This window comes from Podarcis tiliguerta, assembly GCF_965153285.1.
Source record: "Podarcis tiliguerta genome assembly, chromosome: 7".
NCBI classification, from domain to species: domain Eukaryota; kingdom Metazoa; phylum Chordata; class Lepidosauria; order Squamata; family Lacertidae; genus Podarcis; species Podarcis tiliguerta.
In genome coordinates, this window is record NC_139540.1 from 62,843,619 (window position 1) to 62,862,059 (window position 18,441).

General features: G+C 44.1%; 2 protein-coding genes across 4 annotated transcripts in view; one reads left to right on the plus strand and one right to left on the minus strand.

The window, feature by feature from the left end:
- FARS2 (phenylalanyl-tRNA synthetase 2, mitochondrial) overlaps nucleotides 1-10,861 on the minus strand; it is a 186,839-nt gene extending 175,978 nt beyond the window's left edge. For all 3 annotated transcript variants that reach the window (XM_083449540.1, XM_083449538.1, XM_083449539.1), the window contains exon 1: nucleotides 10,751-10,861. The gene's annotated coding sequence lies outside the window, so the exon portion shown is untranslated. The remainder of the gene's footprint in view (nucleotides 1-10,750) is intronic.
- A 46-nt stretch (nucleotides 10,862-10,907) lies between these two features.
- Nucleotides 10,908-18,441, plus strand: part of LYRM4 (LYR motif containing 4) — a 57,862-nt gene continuing 50,328 nt past the window's right edge. Inside the window, exons 1-2 of the mRNA XM_083449727.1 lie at nucleotides 10,908-11,094; nucleotides 16,406-16,526. Coding sequence (XP_083305853.1) covers nucleotides 11,009-11,094; nucleotides 16,406-16,526 — 207 coding nt within the window. The 5' untranslated portion in view covers nucleotides 10,908-11,008. The remainder of the gene's footprint in view (nucleotides 11,095-16,405; nucleotides 16,527-18,441) is intronic.

Consider the following 18,441-nt stretch of genomic DNA (forward strand, 5'->3'; position numbering starts at 1 on the left):
CCATTGATGGTGCTATATCAGATGGCATCAACTTGGGGATGCTTACCACCATCCCACTTAGCAAAAAAAGGCAGCCACTTCTGAGGACAGAGAAGCTCGCAACATGACAACGTTCCCCCAGATGGTGAGCATCCCAACACATTTGGAGGGGGCAGAGATTCAACACTGGAATTTGTCAGTGGCGGTCCAGATACCTGTAGCCTGGTATATCTCTTTAAACAAGGCATCTCAAGATTTGCTAGCCATTCACACTGCCTTGGGAGATTTATGATAGGCTGGGGGATTAGAACAAACAACTTGTGCAGCAGGTGATAACAAACTGGGCAAGGATGTCACCTTAAATTATCTCGGGGGGAAATAAAATCTCTTACAAAAAATGAAGCTCAGGCAATTCCTTTACACTTCAAGACTTCATACAAGGCAGAGAGAATACACTTTGGATTCCTTTTAAGGTATTAAGACAAAAACATGAAAAGGGGGGTTATGATTATTATTATTATTATTGTTTCTTTTTCTTTTATAAACATTAAGGGAACCGCAGTCTTTGGCATACTTCAGAATCAAATTCCTAACCCAGCTTCTTTATAATGGGTTCTGAAATGGAAAGCAAGAATAAAATGGCCAAGATCAAATGAATGCAGCGAGCGGAAGAAGCAGAGAGAGAGGGAAGAGCAGAAAAAGAGAAAACCGCACAGGGCCTTTCCAGATGGGAAGGAAATTCTCACATATCTCTTAGTACTAAAGCAGTACCGGCCCCATGTGGGCTAGTAATACAATTTGCTGCATCTCCACTGATGGATGCAGGAGTGGGAAGCCTTGACGCAGGGAAGAAGACAGGCTGCAAAGGGATCACCTGTCTGCTGTTCTTTCTTCCTTTAACACACACACAGCGTACGTGCTTTCACGCTTTGGACAGGGTTGAGCACATGAAACAGGCTGGGGAGGAGTCCTGCTCAGCTGTGTGGCAGGGTTTTCTTTTTAATCTAACAAGGCTCAATGAACACTCTCAGCATGTTGCAGTGTACTCTCACCAAGTACAGTGGGGAGTACTCAGTCTCTATCAGGCAGGCAGTAAAAATGATGAAAAAATGCATTTTTTAAAAAATCAAAAACTACACAAGAGTGGGAGGAAAGCAGCATACGACTGGCCACCAGAGACATCACTGGCACTAGCCAGTAGGTGCTTGTGATTTTCACACAGACTAAGTCTGTGTACACACCATATATTTAAAACACATCCCCCCCCCCCCAAAAGCACCCCACAAATAATTGCATGAAGTCCTGGATTACTCCACAGAACTACAATTCCCAGCACTCTCAAAAAGCTACAGTTCCCAGGATTCTTCACGGAGAGGGGGTGTTCTTCAAATGTATGATGTATGGACAACCTGTGTTCACCTTAATTCAGTGCCCTGGTGTTGAAGGGGGGTGAAAATAGGGTGAGATATAGGTACTTTGAATATTAGCAGTGCATGATTAGAGAGAGAGAAAAGTTGTTTTATCCTCCAGAGAGATCATGCTCTCCATTGCAGGAATACAAACCTGGTGACTATAGTAACAGTTGCTCAGGTATGCCAGGCTAAAAACAAAAGATAGCCAGAGTTTTCATCATGTGAATGTTGAGTGTAGTGAGCCTCAGCTTCGTGCCTTCTCCCTTCCTCTTTTGTGCATCAAAAGAGAAGAGAAAAGTCATCCACTTATAGTTTTAAGCAAACTGTTTAAAACAAATGGTTCTGCATTATGTCAATTCAGGGAACAGTGTCTTGTGTAAACTCTTGTTAGGCAATTCTGGTTTCTGATCCTGGCTTGTCCACTAGCTAGAGTTTAAACAAACCACAGTTTCCCCCTTTGGATGAAGAGCTGTGTTTTGTTTTGTTTTAAATGAAAAAGAAAGCAGCTGTTTCACAAAGCAGAAAACTAACCGGAGGGAAAACAAAGATTTCTAAAACGATAGGCCAGCAGAGTTGCTCTATTTCAAGTTTTGTTTCTCCTATTCAAAATTTTGGCATTGAGTTTGTCTCCCCACCAAATCCTTCGCAAGGTTTGAAAACCAAATTTTGAGCATGCTTGGTTGAAAATACTCTCGCCTAGAAAATGGAAGGGGAGGTGGAGGAAAGAATCCACCCTTCAGTAGACTCGGAAGCGTCACCTTATTCCGTTTCCTCAGGGTGGGATTCTCAAAATGTTTAGGTCTTCTGTGTCCTCCATCCAAAAATGAGTGCTGAAATTCTAGGCATAATGCCATCTTGGGAACAAGAAAAGTGATGGTAAAAAACAGTATTTTACAGAGATTCTGGATCCACTGATTGCCATAAGCCTGAGGGTCATTACTGGAAGTCCAGGGCACCCATTTAAATGAATTCATCTAAAGAGTACCAAATCCTTGTTTTTATAGAGGCAGACACTTTTGCTTGAGGAAACCCTAGGGTGGTACTCATGCAATCTAATTCCATACATAAGTTATAGAAGGGGTAACCAACGAGGTATCCTCCAGAGGCTGTGAAGTATAACTCCCACCAGCCCTAACCATTAGCCATGCTGGCTGGGGCTGATGCAAGTCAGAGTCCAACAGACCCTGGGAGGTTAACACATTGGCTATCACTGAGCTATAGCTTGCCAACTATGGTGTAGTGGAATGCAGGGTTCGGAAAGAAATGTATACTTTTTTCTCACGGCAGTGGGTAGTTATTCTTTGTTCATATAGACAGTACTTTACAACTTTTTATACTTCATTTTTACTTCTAGCAGCTCCCCTCTGTGGAAAACAAAAAGTACTGCAGGCCGAGTGCTAGATCTTCCCTTAATATTCTTCATTTTTACTTCTTCCTGCTATGCACAGAAGCCGTTTCTCTGGCATGAACGTCTTTCATAGAGTTAGCAGTCATGATGCAGAGAATTGGACATGCCATTAGGTCCCGCTACTTGCTATGGAAGACAAAGATGTACAAGTGGAAAGTTGCTTCACGGCTGATAAAAGGAAAGCAAGTGAAACAAGACTCACTTGTTGTTCTGCAAATTTGTAAAAGTGGGCTGAAAAGGTCAGTGACTGCTTACCCAAGCAGCACAGCTATTTATTTCCTTAAGACAGCATACCTTAAGAGGATTCTGCAGAAGCAAACACCCACAGGAGGAGAATGCCCGATCTTCTAAATCGGTGTTTTATTTACTTTTAAATCTAAATTGTCCTGTACTCAAACAGACTCCAGGGTAGTACATGACAACAACAGTACAAACAACAGAATTAATCACAAAGCAATTTAAAAATGAATCAACACCAATAAGCAACCAAAGACAAATGTAACTCTTTAAAAATGTCTAGATTGAAAAGAGAGCAAGCTTTAACCTGGTGCAGAAAAGGCTTATGTTGGCACCAGTCTGGAGGGAAAATTCCAGTCAGAGCACCACCAAAGAAAAGCCCTACTTCTTAGTTCACACTACAAACAGTTCAACAGCTGAGAAAAGGACCTTTACACTACCATCATACCTCATGTTACATCCACTTCATGTTATGTCCCGTGGCGACCCAGAAGTACTGGAAAGGGTTACTTCTGGGTTTCGCCTCTCGCGCATGCGCAGAAGCACAAGATGACGTCACGCACATGCGCAGAAGCGGCGAATCGCAACCCGCGGGTGCACAGACGCGCCGCTGCGGGTTGCACTCTTTTCTTGCTGTGAATGGGCCTCTGGAATGGATCCCATTTGCAACCAGAGGTACCACTGTATTACATTCAGAGGCCACTCTGCTCACTGGGGCAAGATGGTTTGAGCATATTACACCCATCCTGGCCCAACTGCACTGGCTGCCAAGTAGCTTCCAGACCCGATTCAAAGTGCGGTTTTGACTTATACTGTAAAGCTTTAAACAGCAATATCGCAAGGGCTGCCTCTCCCCATATAAACCATCCCGAACTCTGTGTTCATCATCTGAAGCCCTTGAGTACCTCCTCCATGTGAGGTACATCTGGTGCCATCCTTAAAGACTTTTAGGCACCAGGTGAAAGGGTTCTTCTTCAACCAGGCCTTTGGCTGATTAATATTCTAGAGACTTTTAAATGTGTTTGTTGGTGGGGGTGTTATTGTTTTGTAATAAATTGTTTTGTAATAAATCAATAGTAAAGGCTCAAATAAAGGGAGGTATAAATAAATGAAATAAACACATGTCTCCCATGATCCTGCTACAAGCTAATGAGCACTTTTGCATGGAATGGTGTGGAAGACCAAAGATGGAGACACCATAAGCACAGGACCTTCATTCCACCAGTAGCAATGCTCCTGGGACACCTGCAAGACCTATTTCCCCAGAGAGAGCATATTTGTGCAAGCAGTTGCAAATCAGAAAGGCCTAGTCTCTTTGGTGCTGTTTTAAAAACACTTCCCAGTGTTTACGTATTCCCAGTAATACGTGGTCGAAACATACAGGCTCTGGAATGGTCACTACAGTCCTCTAGATGCAACAGACCACAACATCCATCAGTCCCAGACACCATGGCCAATGGCCAATGATGATGGGAGTTGTAGCCCAGCCAGTGTTAGAAACCGGGATGGGTTGTGGGTGTCAAAACAGAATGTCTGGTCGCCATGGGGGGGGGGGGGCGTCAGCAACACTTTTTATTTATTATTTTGATAAGCATGAACTAATACGCAATTCACATATGTGACACGTTGTTCATACCACATTTTAAGCAGAAATTGATAATACATGCTTAATTTGGTGTTCACAATAAAAATATTGGTACCGTAGTTCAGTTTTCAAAACACTCAACTCCTTCTTGTTAAACTCCTTAACATATTGTCTATCCTTAACATATACAGTGGTACCTCTGGTTACGTACTTAATTTGTTCCGGAGGTCCATTCTTAATCTGAAACTGTTCTTAACCTGAAGCACCACTTTAGCTAATGGGGCATCCTGCTGCCGCCGCACCGCCAGAGCACGATTTCTGTTCTCATCCTGAAGCAAAGTTCTTAACCCGAGGTACTATTTCTGGGTTAGTGGAGTCTGTAACCTGAAGCGTATGTAACCCGAGGTACCACTGTACTTCAAGGCTTCAAATCACATACATTTCGGTAATCCTTGAGTGTCAAACAGGAGCAAAAAATGGCACCCAGACTTTTTGAGGTGCTCACAAATGGAGAATTCTTTAGGCGCAAAATGTGCCCGGCGCCCTGCTAATTTCGAACCCTGAGCCCAGGAGCAATATCTGGACAGGAACCACAATGGCTATTAAAGAGAAATCTCTAACCTATACTCTCCCCTCCAGAGTATTTCTCTCTGTGTGTTATCATACTATATTCTACTTTGCCTTCAGAAAGCGCCAAGGGGCTCCCAAGAGTCTTCCATCCAGGCAATGAAAAAGCCCGCTTCTCCTCAGATTTACCACTGTTATACAATCAGACACTTACTTGCTGCCCTGCAGGACATCTTCAGGAGAAGAAAAGACTAAGGAGTAAACCCTACACAAATCCAGAGTGGAGACCCTAAGACGGTTGGATGGCTCCTTGTACACCTCCTTCCGGGAATCCCTGCACCCAAGCTGGTGCCAAACGTATTGCTCTCCTTTCCTCTGGACCACGTCAACCAGGCCAAGGGGAAGTCTTGTTGTCTAGGTAGCCCAGGAGCTCCACACACACAGCCCAGGCTTTCACTCCAGGGAGGTCACTTTGGTGCAGCTAACAAAGCAAAAACAATGCGGAAGGCAGCAGTTATGAGTTACCGGTCTCTACAGCCACAGCAGGTGCTGTGAGTCTCCAGTAGTTTGACTTTACCCCCAGAGGTGCACTACATTGTCTCTCCTGAGAGACGGATGCCAACAACAACAAACAGACACTCTCCGAACACTGCTAACCTGCATGTGTCTACTCAGCAGTAAGCCTCATTGACTTCAATATTCTTCTTATATTCTTAGGTACAAATTTGCAGAGAAGAAGTTCTCTCATTTCTACAAATGTCCGTTCGCAATCCAAAGCTAATTCTGAACCAAGGAACATTTAAGCCTTTCCGATAAGAGCTTTGAACTAAAGTGCCCTGATAACAATGTGGCATGCAGCAAAATAGCTTTATGTTTAGGGTCCTTCAGCCCAACCTATACTGAAGAAGCTACTTCTGAAAATCCACCCAACAGAGCCACTTTTATCTAGGAAAACAGCATTATCACTTGCACATACCGTAAGATAAAGGTGAGTGAGCATAACAGTGCCTTTCAAGAACAAAATTGGAAGTGATCCTTCGGAAAGTAGAAAACTGAAGCCTCGTGACAAGGCCATGGGGCAGAATAACCACAGATCTGTGAGAAATTCAGACCGAACTAAGGCCTTGTTTGCGTTCAGTTCTATTACATTCAACTTGCTTCCAATGCAGTCATGTCAAACCACCACCTACAGAGAAATTAATGAGGGGGAAACTGAAATACTTCTTTTTGTTATTATGAAGGGATGATTTATTGACTAACAGAGATTGCTCGTTTCAGTCATTTTTTATTTTGCAGAGAACTCGTCTGATTTTGACATCTCAATGTTAGATATAACATTCCAGATTAATATGTCTTCTAAAATTTTATATCCAATTCACACACATACATGTTTCCACTTCTTTTATTCCTTCAAGCTATTCAACCCTTGGTTAGGTTTTGTTTTAAAACACAGCCCGACACATTTTTTAAATAGAAACCCATTTTGCATTATCAAATGTAGCTACTTAGTCAACACGTTATTGATGCAAAGAACGAAAATACAAAACAAGAAGGCTGGAAGTTGCAACTGACAAATTAGCACTTCACAACCCTAGCTGCCCACCTCCCATGCTGATGGTGACTGGGTCCACACTCCTTACAAGAAGCTTCCAGCAGTGAACCCTGGTGGTCTTGTGCCCATGGAATTCCCTCCCCAACAGTGGCGTAGCGAGGGTTGTCAGCACCCGGGGCAAGGCAAGTAATTTGCGCCCCCTAACCCGTGGATTTGCGCCCCCTAACCCTAACCCCCAGATGTTGCGCCCAGTGCGGCCAGCCCCCCCTGCACCCCCCACGCTACGCCACTGCTCCCCAATGAGGTGTGTTTCACACCTTTTAGGAAACATCTTTTCCAAAAAGCTTTCAGGGGAGGAATGGGGTGAAGAATTGTTTGTTGATCTCCTATAGTCGGATTTGTAAATGTGTAATATCATGCTGTCTTTTCCTATTGTGTCTTAATAATAATAAAAAATTTTATTTATACCCCGCCCTCCCCAGCCGAGGCCAGGCTCAGGGCGGCTAACAAGCAATAATAAAAACAAGTTGAATACAACTTAAAAACAAGATTAAAATACAACATCAAAATATTGAAACATTAAAATGCAGCCTCATCACAGGAGGAGAAAGGAAAAAGAAAGAGGGGGAGGGAATCAAATTGGCTCCAAGCCAAAGGCCAGGCGGAACAACTCTATCTTAAATACCTTGCGGAAAGAAATCAGATCCTGCAAGGCCCTGGTCTCATGAGACAGAGTGTTAGACCAAGCCGGAGCCAGTGTTGAAAAGGCCCTGGCTCTATTTATGGACCTTAAGGTCCTCCGTGGGGCATACCGGGAGAGGCGGTCCCGTAGGTACAAGGATCCTAAGCCATGAAGGGCTATGTAGTTGTGGCATTTGTTTTTATTTTTATTGTAGTATATAGACTGATAAATACCAACCAACATTATTTTTAAAAACTCTGGACTAGTCCTGAGGAACGTTGTCTAACATAGCTAGCAAAGTATGATGCCCAATAGGGAAAAAATACAAGCAACAAGAGGTGGGCTTTGTTTCAGCAACTCCCAACTTAACAGAAAAAGTGTACAGTGGTACCTTGGATTTCGAACAGAACGGGTTCTGGGAAATCCGTTCGATTCTCAGAACCGTTCAAAAACCAAAGCGCGGCTTCCGATTGGCTGCAGGAACATCCTACAGCCAATCGAAAGCCGTGGAAGCCGCTCCAGACGTTCGGCTTCCGAAAATCGTTCGAAAACCGGAACACTCACTTCTGGGGTTTTGATCATTCGGGAGCTGATTTGTTTGGGAGCCAAGGCATTTGGCTTCGAAGGTACAACTGTACTTTGTTAAGATTGCTTCATACAGATTGCTTCACACTCTCCCAGATCCTTTCCTCCATACTTCCTGTTCCTCCTTCAAAGTCCTCCCTTGCTACTGCTGGGTTTACTTTTGATCTTCATACATATTTCTACAAGCTGACACTTTCCGTTCTGTTTTTAAAAGCTGAAAAAAGGCATGACTAAATGGAGATAAATGACAATGCCACGAAAGTTGGTGATTATTCAAGCACGCATGAAAACTATCACTGCAAGTAACTGAATATCAGAGAAACACATGCCATCACTCCCTCTCCCCGAAAGCACAGTGCTATGTCATAAAACTGAAAGAACATATAGCAAAAAATAATTTAAGCAATGTATGACAATATTACAAATATGCCCTAGAGAATGCAACAGCTGCTCCATCCACACAGTTCCATGATCTCTGCAGGTACTATGCTCAAATTCATTAGTCTGCTACTACAGCTTTAGACTATTATTAAGTATGCCAGATGGCAATGTTTTTATATCCTCTTCAAATTGCTCATTTATCCTGAATTCACATAGAAGGCAAGGAAAAGACCGAACCAGGTTCCTGTCCTGCTAACTCTTCCCTTGGAGTCACCAGAAGTCCAGAGGTTCAAGGACCTAAAAGCTCTTTCCCATTCTCCATAACTGCACTGAGTAACTTGAAGTATGCATGGTCACGACCAGTCCTCAACCCATGTGTTACAACAGGCAGGTACATCAGTTCAGAACCACAACTCTTACCAACATACATGTACATGGTTTACAGCCCCTAAAGCTGGTCTAGTAGCCCACCAGCCACTGGTGAAATACAGTTCCCATCAATCCCAGCAAGCATGATCATAGAATTATAGAATTGGAAGGGACCCCAAGGGCCATCGAGTCCAACCCCCTGCAATGCAGGAATCTCAGCTAAAGCTTCCATGACAGATGCCCATCCAACCTCTGCTTAAAAACCTCCTTCTTTTAGGAATACTAGATGCCGAAACCCCAATGGAGCAGAAAAGACTACAGTCATACCTCGGGATAAATACGCTTCAGGGTAAGTATTTTCAGGTTGCACTCCGCGGCGACCCAGAAGTAACGGAGCGCGTTACTTCCAGGTTTCACTGCTCGCGCATGCGCAGACGGTCAAAATGACGTCACACGCATGCGCAGAAGTGGCGGAAGACGACCCATGCATGCGCAGACGCGTCTTACGTTCTGTTCAAGATGTGAACTGGACTCCGGAACGGATCCCGTTCGCATCCCGAGGTACCACTGTATTTATATATACGACCACAGCTGCTCGGATGTTAATGACCCAGAAATGGAAAGAAGACAAAGTCCCTACCAGAGAAGAATGGCAGATTAAATTGATGGATTATGCCAAAATGGCACAAATGACCAGAAGAATCAGAAATCAGGAAGACCAAAATTTTAATAAGTTAAGGAATGGGGAAATTTTATAATTTATCTTAAAAACCATTGTAAATGGGTAAAATCATTAGTAGGATTGGAATGACACTTGTAGTTTAATGTCGAATTTTGGATATAATGGAGCTGTAAAAGATTTGGATTAGTATAAAAGATGCAGGAGGAAATGGTTAACAAAAAGACCCACAAAGGGGAGGAGGGAAGTTCAGGAGATTCTTTGGAATCTTGTTTTATGTTGGTTGTTGATAATTGACTGTAAAACTTTAAACTGAAAAACTAAATATTTTTTTAGAAAAACACAACAACCACCTCCAAGGAAGGAGAGTCCACAACCTCCCGAGGGAGCCTGTTCCACTGTCAAACAGCTCTGACTGTCAGAAAGTTCTTCCCAATGTTTAGTCAGGCTCTCCTTTCTTGTAACTTGGATCGATTGGTTCAGGTCCTAGCCTCTGGAGCAGTAGAAAACAAGACAGTGACAACCACCAACTTGGATGGATTTAAAAGAGGATTAGACAAATTCATGGGTGCAGGAATAAAACTGCTAGCACTTCTGCAAAGCTAATCAGGGTCTGGTATGGTTTCGAATTGGATGGGAGACTGAACGCTGAGATTCCTGCATTGCAGCGGGTTGGACTGGATGACCCTCGAGGTCCCTTCCAAACTCTACAATTATATGATTCTATGGCAAGGCTATCAATGGCTTCTAACCATGATGGATATGTGGGGCTTTCTGTCCCAAGATTTATTTAATGTATCCACATACGTTTCAAGAAGATTGTAAAACGTTTATTGAATAGATGGGGAATAATTGTGTGGGGCTGAAAACGCTTGCAGCATTAAGATAAATTCCACAGTATGAGTAAGTTTTGATGGATGCAATAATGGAATTCTGAATGGTATATATAGATTTTTGTGAGATATGCAGGGATGTATGATATATGCAAAAGGAACCATGGAAAGAGGAGGAGGAAAATCATTGATATCTTAAGGTTGTAAAAATGAGTATCTTAAACTGTAAAAGAGAAAACTTAATAAAAATTATATGCAAGAAAGAAAGCCAGCAGCTAAGCAACTGGTTTTGTTTTCGAGTTGCTTTGGACTCGGGGGGGTATTTGCTGGGCAGAATCAGGCCTGCGGGTTTTAAACAGGGGACGGGACGACGAGGACGACCCAGGGGAGGGCAGCATTATTCCCTCCCCAGGCTGCGCCTGAGTCCCCGCCGCGCGAGACAGCCCCGCGCCTCCTTCCGCCGCCCGCCCCTCGGACTCACCTTCCTCTCCTCGGCAGCCTCTCCGGGCGGTCGCCGAAGCTGCCCGGGCAGCGCCTGACGCGTCCACGGCCTTTTCCCGAGCCGAGCCTTCGGCCCCGAGAGCGCGGCTCTTTCGTTCGGAGAGCCCGGCTGCCTCCACTTTCCGCGCGAACCGCGCTGCGGAGCTCGGCGCCGGCTTCCCCGCCGCTTCCGGAGTCAGGCCCCGGCGGAGGTCGCCTCAGAGGCAGGGGCCTTCGGCAGGCCCGGCGTGTTTTCAACATGGCAGCGTCCAGGCGGGCTCAGGTGCTGCGGCTCTACCGGGCTTTGCTGAGGGAGAGCCAGAGCTTCAGCGCCTACGGATACAGGTAAGGCTTCCTCCGCCTTGGGCTTGAAGGCCCCTCGCGGCCCTTTTCCCTCAAGCGCGGTGGGGTTTCCCCTTCTCTGAAAATAAAAAGTGCGTAGCCTTTTCTGCAGCCTTTATTCTCCAGCCCAATCGGGGCTGCAAGCTGACATGTCCCTATTGACCTGGGACCACTGAACTCGAGGCTGGAAACGAATTGGGTTGGGGTCCTGATGGCGTCTAAACTTGATTGGGAGGGGGGCTGGGGGCCATTTGGTTTTTTTGTGCTGTATTTTGTTACGCAAGTTTTTAGAGATTCCCCTGTCGTCCGTCCCCCCCCCCCCGAAAGGGGGGAGGAACCCTTATCTTTCACAAGCAGCTAAAATATATTAATTCCTGTTTGGTATGTTGGGGTTCTTAACGGGAACTTTAAAAACAACCACACGCCTTTGTATACAAAAGTTAGCATTTCGGAAAGAAACCTTACTACACTACTTCCTTCCTGCCGTGTGTACCTATGTTTTTGTGTTACATGGGACTTCCTAGTAAATCTGTTGCTGTTGTTATTGTTTGATGCATTTATATGCTGTGTATCTTTAATCAAGAGCTGAAAGATATTAATTCCTGTTTGGTGTATTGGGATTCTTACAGGAACTTAAAAGAAGTAGCAGCACACCTTTATATACAAAAGGTAGCATTTCAGAAAGAAACCTTACTGTTCTTTCATGCAGTGTTCCTGTGTTAATTGGGACTGCCTACTAAATCCGTTGTTGTGTTGCTGTTGTTATTTTTTACATTTACATTTGTTGTTATTTATTACATTTACATTTATTACATTTACATTTACATGTTATTTATTACATTGTTTTATCCAAAGGAGCTCAAGGTGGTCACATGACTCTCCTCCCCATTTTATCCTCACAACAACCCTGAGAAGTAGGTTAAGCCGAGAGATGGTGACTGGCCCAAGGCCACCCAGTGGGCTTCATGGCTGAGCTGGGATTTGAACCCTTGTCTCCCAACACTCTAACCATTATGCCATACTGAAGTGCAGCCTTAGGGAGCAATTCTAAAGCAAGATCCCCTGGGCTGAGCAGGTTAGAATCCAGCAGGTCTCCAGCTGAGCCAGGAAACTCCAGAACAGCATCCTCCACTCAGCTACAGATACCAGCAGATCTTAACTTAGTTTAAGCCATGAAAAGAGTAATGACATGGCAGGGACCAGAAAGGGTGGAAGCTAAAGGCCTATTCACTAGGTCAGGTGACCTGCCAACTCCGCTTACACCAGCCCAAAGGGTGATATAACTCAAACAGTATTTTAAATGCTTGTTTTATCTCTGTCAGGCTTAGGTCAGTGCAGCCAGCAGCAGCCCTGCTACTGGGTTTGGATCTGCTGTGACTTTACACCAGCTCCTTGAGTATAGGATTGCTTGTTGGGCTGCATAAGTGTAGCTTGACCCCAGCCCTTGAAAGGCAGGATAAAAAAAATCAATGAGTAGGAGCTCCTCAAGCATGGAAAATCACATAATTAGTTGCCTGGTAATCCATGTCTCACCTTCATCTGTATTAGAAAGGAACAGTTTAAACTTTAAGGTGTGGCATTCACCCCCACTCTCAGGACAGCTTGACCCTGGTTGCAATGGATTTTTCCATCACATTTTTATGCTCTTATCTCATGTATACTGTATACAGGTCTATGAGAAATTGTCAAGGAAGGATGCATACCGTTACAACCTTTGGGCCTGAGCTGTTCATACATTGCAAGAGAGCATTGATTCTTTAAAGATATGTTTGAATTTTCAAAAACAACATGCAAACAAGACAGACCACAAAGAAACAAAGAACAATGGCTTTATGGAGCACATTGTTGCAGTTGGAATATAATAAAGAGAGGGTTCAGTTCACTTTTGCAAATCAAAAGGAGATTTTTAGAATAAGAGCTGCATATTGATATGGTATCCTCAGCACATACTGCAGAAACATGTGTCAATGGGAGCCTCTGCAGTGTGCAAGTAACTATTTATAAAACATATTTATAGTACCCATACATCAAAATGGTCTTGTTCGGTAACCCATTTTTGAACCCTCATATGATGGGTTAAATGTAACATCACCCAGAATTGTAGAGGACCCCAATTTAGTCCAGCCTCATGCAATGTTGGGCAGTCACAACTAAAGCAGGAGGAGGATATGCCATTTTTATTCACTAGTACTTTGACAAAGCTAGAGTAGACTACTCAAAAGTAACAGCACAATCCTAACCATGTCTGCTCAGAAGGAAGTCCAATGGAGTTCAGTAGGGTTTACTCCCAGGTAAGTGGATACAGGATTGTAGCCTGAGCCTCCTGTCTTCTGCCAACCAAACTCAGTGGATACATTAAATAAATCTTGGGACAGAAAGCCCCACTGTTTGTTGATCTTCTGGATTTCTCTTCTTCAGGCAGGAGACACTAGTTGCATACACATCATATATTTTAAATACCGTATATACCCCAAGAATCCTGGGAACTATAGTTTACCCCTCAGAGCTACAGTTCCTGAGATTCGTTTTGGTAGAAATGTGCTTTAAACGTATGAGGTTTACACAGCTGGTGTAAAGAGCATAAACCCAGAACAACAATGAACATGGTGGGGGGGGGGGGTTCTTCCCAAGGTTTCTTTAATGCAGCGGAACTTTCTGCATAATGGCATCTATTTCGAGTGCAAGGTCCGCCAACACACTGTGTTAGCTTTTAGCAGCACAGCCCCATGAAAATCTACCTGGAGATGCATGAAGAGTACCTTTAGGCCTGCTTACATGATAAGGGAAGGTCTGCGACATGGAAATAAATGAACACCATGTTCCTTGGTAGCTCCCATTATTTTTAGTGGGGGGTAGCCATGGCTCTGTAGTTAAGCATCTGCTAAACCACAAAGCCTAGGGCTTGCTGATCAGTAGGTCGGTGGTTCGAATCCCCGCAACGGGGTGAGTTCCTGTTGTTCGGTCCCTTCTCCTGTCAACATAGCAGTTTGAAAGCATGAAGTGCAAGTAGATAAATAGGTACCACTCCAGTGGGGAGGTAAATGGCATTTCCATGTGCTGCTCTGGTTCTCCACAAGCGGCTTAGTCATGCTGGCCACATGACCCAGAAGCTGTATGCCGGCTCCCTCGGCCAGTAAAGCGAGATGAGCATCGCAACCCCAGAGTCGGTCACGACTGGACCTAATGGTCAGGGGTCCCTTTACCTTTACCTTGCATGCAGAAGGTCCCAGGATCAATCCTCAGCATCTCTGAGTATGGCTGGGAAGGACTCCTGCTTGAAATCTTGCAAAGCTGCTCCCAGCCAGTGTAAGACAATACACTGAGCTATATAGACCAATGTGTTGGTTAAATGCAAGGCATCTTCACAGCTGTAATGGAATTGGCATTGTTATTGAATGGCTTGGTATTTCAACATGCTTTTAAATTTTTGTTTGTAGGAGCCAGTGTGATATTCCTTGCAATGAACCTTCTGGCACATTATTTTTAGAGAAGCATTTTACCAGCTTATTCATTCCCTTAGGTTTGATCTGGAAATCAGAAGTATTTGATGTACTGCCGCAACTTGCCTTCCTGGAACTTGTTCTTTCAATCAGAGGTTTGAATAACGTTGTCACTGCCATTGTAACTACAGAGTAATCTTGGGGCCTCTTCTATGCTGGAGTTTGTGAAACTTAATGAAAACACTTAACTACTCTCTTGTGGCGGATATTGTGCTCCCTTCAGGTTTTGAATTGCTTTTTGTTTTTCTCCATTGGTTTTTGTGCCTGGGTGCAGCAGGCGGCAGACAAAGTAGATTCCAAAATGGAAGTTAAAACAGCTGAAGTGCAAATCGAAAACAAAGACTAAGAGGCTAGAGTCGAGAGATGTGCGTGAGGGCTTCTAGCAGAGATAAAATGCCACTAGGACTGAGATTAGAAAACAGTTCATTGAAGCTGCACTTAATCACCAGGGACACCATCCAGTTCATTGTGAGTGCATCATCTGAACCCCAAAGATTTCCAAATGCTCCATGGAGGCCTGCTCCCTTACTCCGCCATATGCGTTCACAAAGGCAGTGGGCTGCACCTCCTACCCAGAACTTGAATAGAACTCTTGGCTCAGTGCTTATGACTTGTGCTTCAGAGTGTGGCCCCAATGGGCAGACGCTGTCCATGGTGGACAGGATGATGACCCAGGACAGGATGTGGTCTCAATCTTATCTTATAAATCTTTTACTTCTAGCGCATAGGGCTGGGACTTGGCCTCAAAATCCCTTATACGTGTTGTTGTTGTTGTTTGTTTTACTATGCTTCACCTGAGGATCATGGGGCAGTTTACGATATAAAAAATGAACTTTGACTGCAATCTACTATGTGCTCAGACAAGCATCTTGAGCATTGCAGATTTGTTTTGTGCATCTTCTTTTCTTTTCTTTTCTTTTCTTGGATAATAAAGGATTTTATAAGGGAATGATAAAGTTACAATCCATGTAATAAGTTTGATTTTATCATTCCTTTTAAAATCCCAAGTTAAGTAGCAAGCCTTGGTTACAGCTCATGCTTTGTCTGGGGTAAGACAACCATGAGCCTAGCTTCAGACAACATGCTAAACTAAGCTGTGGCTTTGCTCACAACAGAAGCAGAACCAGAGGAACAAAGTGGCTGTGATGTCTTCTCTGAGAACCAAAGTGTTGTGCTGAACCATGGTTTGGATTAGCATTGCATTCAGACCTGGTCAATGTGCTCTGAACATTCTGAAGTGTTGTATAGATACGTCTATAAATATGAAGCACAGTAAAGGGTAAAGATAAAGGACCCTTGGATGGTTAAGTCCAGTCAAAGGCAACTGTGGGGTTGCGGTGCTCATCTCGTTTTCAGTCCAAGGGAGCTGGCATTTGTCCGCAGACAGTTTTTCTGGGTCATGTGGCCAGCATGACTAAACCACTTCTGGTGCATGGAGGACCGTGAAAAGTGCCAGAGCACATGGAAACACCGTTTACCTTCCTGCTGCAGCGGTACCTATTTATTTGCACTGGCATGCTTTCGAACTGCTAGGTTGGCAGGAGCTGGGACAGAGCAATGGGAGCTCACCCCGTCTCAGGGATTCGAACCGATGACCTTCCAATCAGCAAGCCTAAGAGGCTCAGTGGTTTAGACCATAGCGCCACCCACGTCCCTCCGAAGCGCTGTATAAATGCACGATTGTTAGTACTCAGCCTATTTCTATATTCCTCGAACTCTTGGTCCTCTGCATTATAATAGTTGTTTTACAGCTTTTCTTTCACAATTTTGGCAATCATGTGGACACTCATTTTTCATCTCTAACATTTGCTTAGGACATATGCCATCAGAAGAATAAGGGATGCTTTCAGAGAAAACAAAAACATAAAGGATTCAGAAGAAATAGAAACACTAATGAACAAAGCAAAAGCTAGTCTGGAAATGATACACCGACAGGTAAGCATGTTTTCCTTACCAGTTTAATTAAATTGCAAAAATGTTTCTGTCTCCTTCCAAATGTGTAACTTCGATCTGTTACACGGCTCTGCTGAATGTATTAACAGATGGTGAAAATTATTATAGTTAGTTTTATTTATTTTGTTAGTTGCTTTATCTTGCCCAAGGCAACCCAAAGCAGCTTACAACCAACCAACAAAATAAAGCAAAAAACTCGCATAGATAAATTAAAACCAAAAGAAGGGGGAAATACATTAAAAACATCCCATGCACTTTGAAGAGGCCACAGATAGTTAAAGGCCTGGTTATAGAGGAAAGTTTCTGCATGGGGCCTAAATATATACAATGAGTCTTCCTGGGGAGAGCATCATTCCACAAATGGGGAGCCACCACAAAAAAGGCCCACTGTTGTGTTGCCACCCTCCAGACCTCTTGTGGAGAGGGCACACGAAGGAGCTTCAGATGATGGTTGCATGGTCTGGGTTGGCTCATATGGGGCAAGGTGGTCCAGGTATTGCAATCCTGAGCCATTTAGGGTGTTATATGTTAAAACCAGCACTTTGAATTGGGACCAGAAACTAATTGGCACTAATTGGATTGGTGTTATAATGTGCCAACTGTCTCGCTGTCGTGAGCAATATATCCTGTTTTAGACTTCCTTGGTGTGTATATATGCAAGGCAGTGTTTTTTCTTTTGTTGATGCCTTTGAAGAAATGATTATCTGAAGGTGCTTTATACCAAATCAAACCAAGAGCCAAGCCCAGTAATGTCTACTCCAGTTGAGAAGCAGTGTGGTGTAGTCTTTAGGGTGTCTCACTTGGACCCGAGAGACCTGGATTCAAATCTTCACACTCTGTCATGCATCTCACTGAGTGACCTGCCCTATGAGCCAGTCACCATATCTCAGCCTAAGCTACACCACAGGGTATTTCTGCTTCCAGCGTCAAAGGCAGCATGCCAATGGGTACCATCTTCTGGGAGGTTCTGCTTGGGCATGCGGTTGGCCACTTTGAGAACAGGATGCTAGTTGGGCTTTGGGCCTGATCCTACAGGCCTCCCCCCCCCCTTTTTTTTTTTGCAATCTTATGTTTGTGATGATGAAATGGGGGGGGGGGGGTTAACCACGTAGGCCACCTTGAACTCCTTAGAGGAAAGCTGGTATGCAAATGGACTTATTAAAAAAGTTGACAGTGACTTTCCAAGGTGATGTATGGAGGCTTCTCCCAGCCCTGCTACCTTGGATTCTTTAACTAGAGGTAACCTGGGTTCCTCCACATGACCTGCAGTCTCCCACTCAGCAGTTTTCCCACTGGTCACTGGAGAAAGCATCATTGCTTCTGTAATAATTTCACGTATTCCACCAGCTGCATCTTTATTTTCCTTTAGTAGAGGGGTGGCTAACTTCTAGTCCTTCACATGTTGAAAGACGGCAACTCCCATATTCCTTGATGATTAGCCATGCTGGCTGGGAATGGCGGGAGTTGAAGTTCAGAAACATCTGAAAGGCCACAGCCAATTGGACGTCAGTCAAAAGATGGAATTGTACAGCCTCAGCTAATTCAGGATTTTCCAAATCAGTATGTATAGACTGAAGCCTTAATGTGTTTAGATACACATACAGAGTATGTGTATCTAACAGCTCGCTTTTAGCAAGAGGCTGTGTACACAGTATGTTTTTAACATGAATGATGCACACATTGCTCATTTGTTGTGCATCTTCCTTAGATCTTTCATCATGTTTGCACTTCTGTTGCAAGGAAACCACATTTCCCCACCACAGTCTGGCTGTGCTAGATTTCATATCAGGGGAAATGTAATACACATACATGCAAGTCCCGCTGTTTTCAACGGGACTGTGTTCTCTGTAGTAAGTGTATCTAGTATTGCAGCCTACCCTGATAACACCAGGGTTAC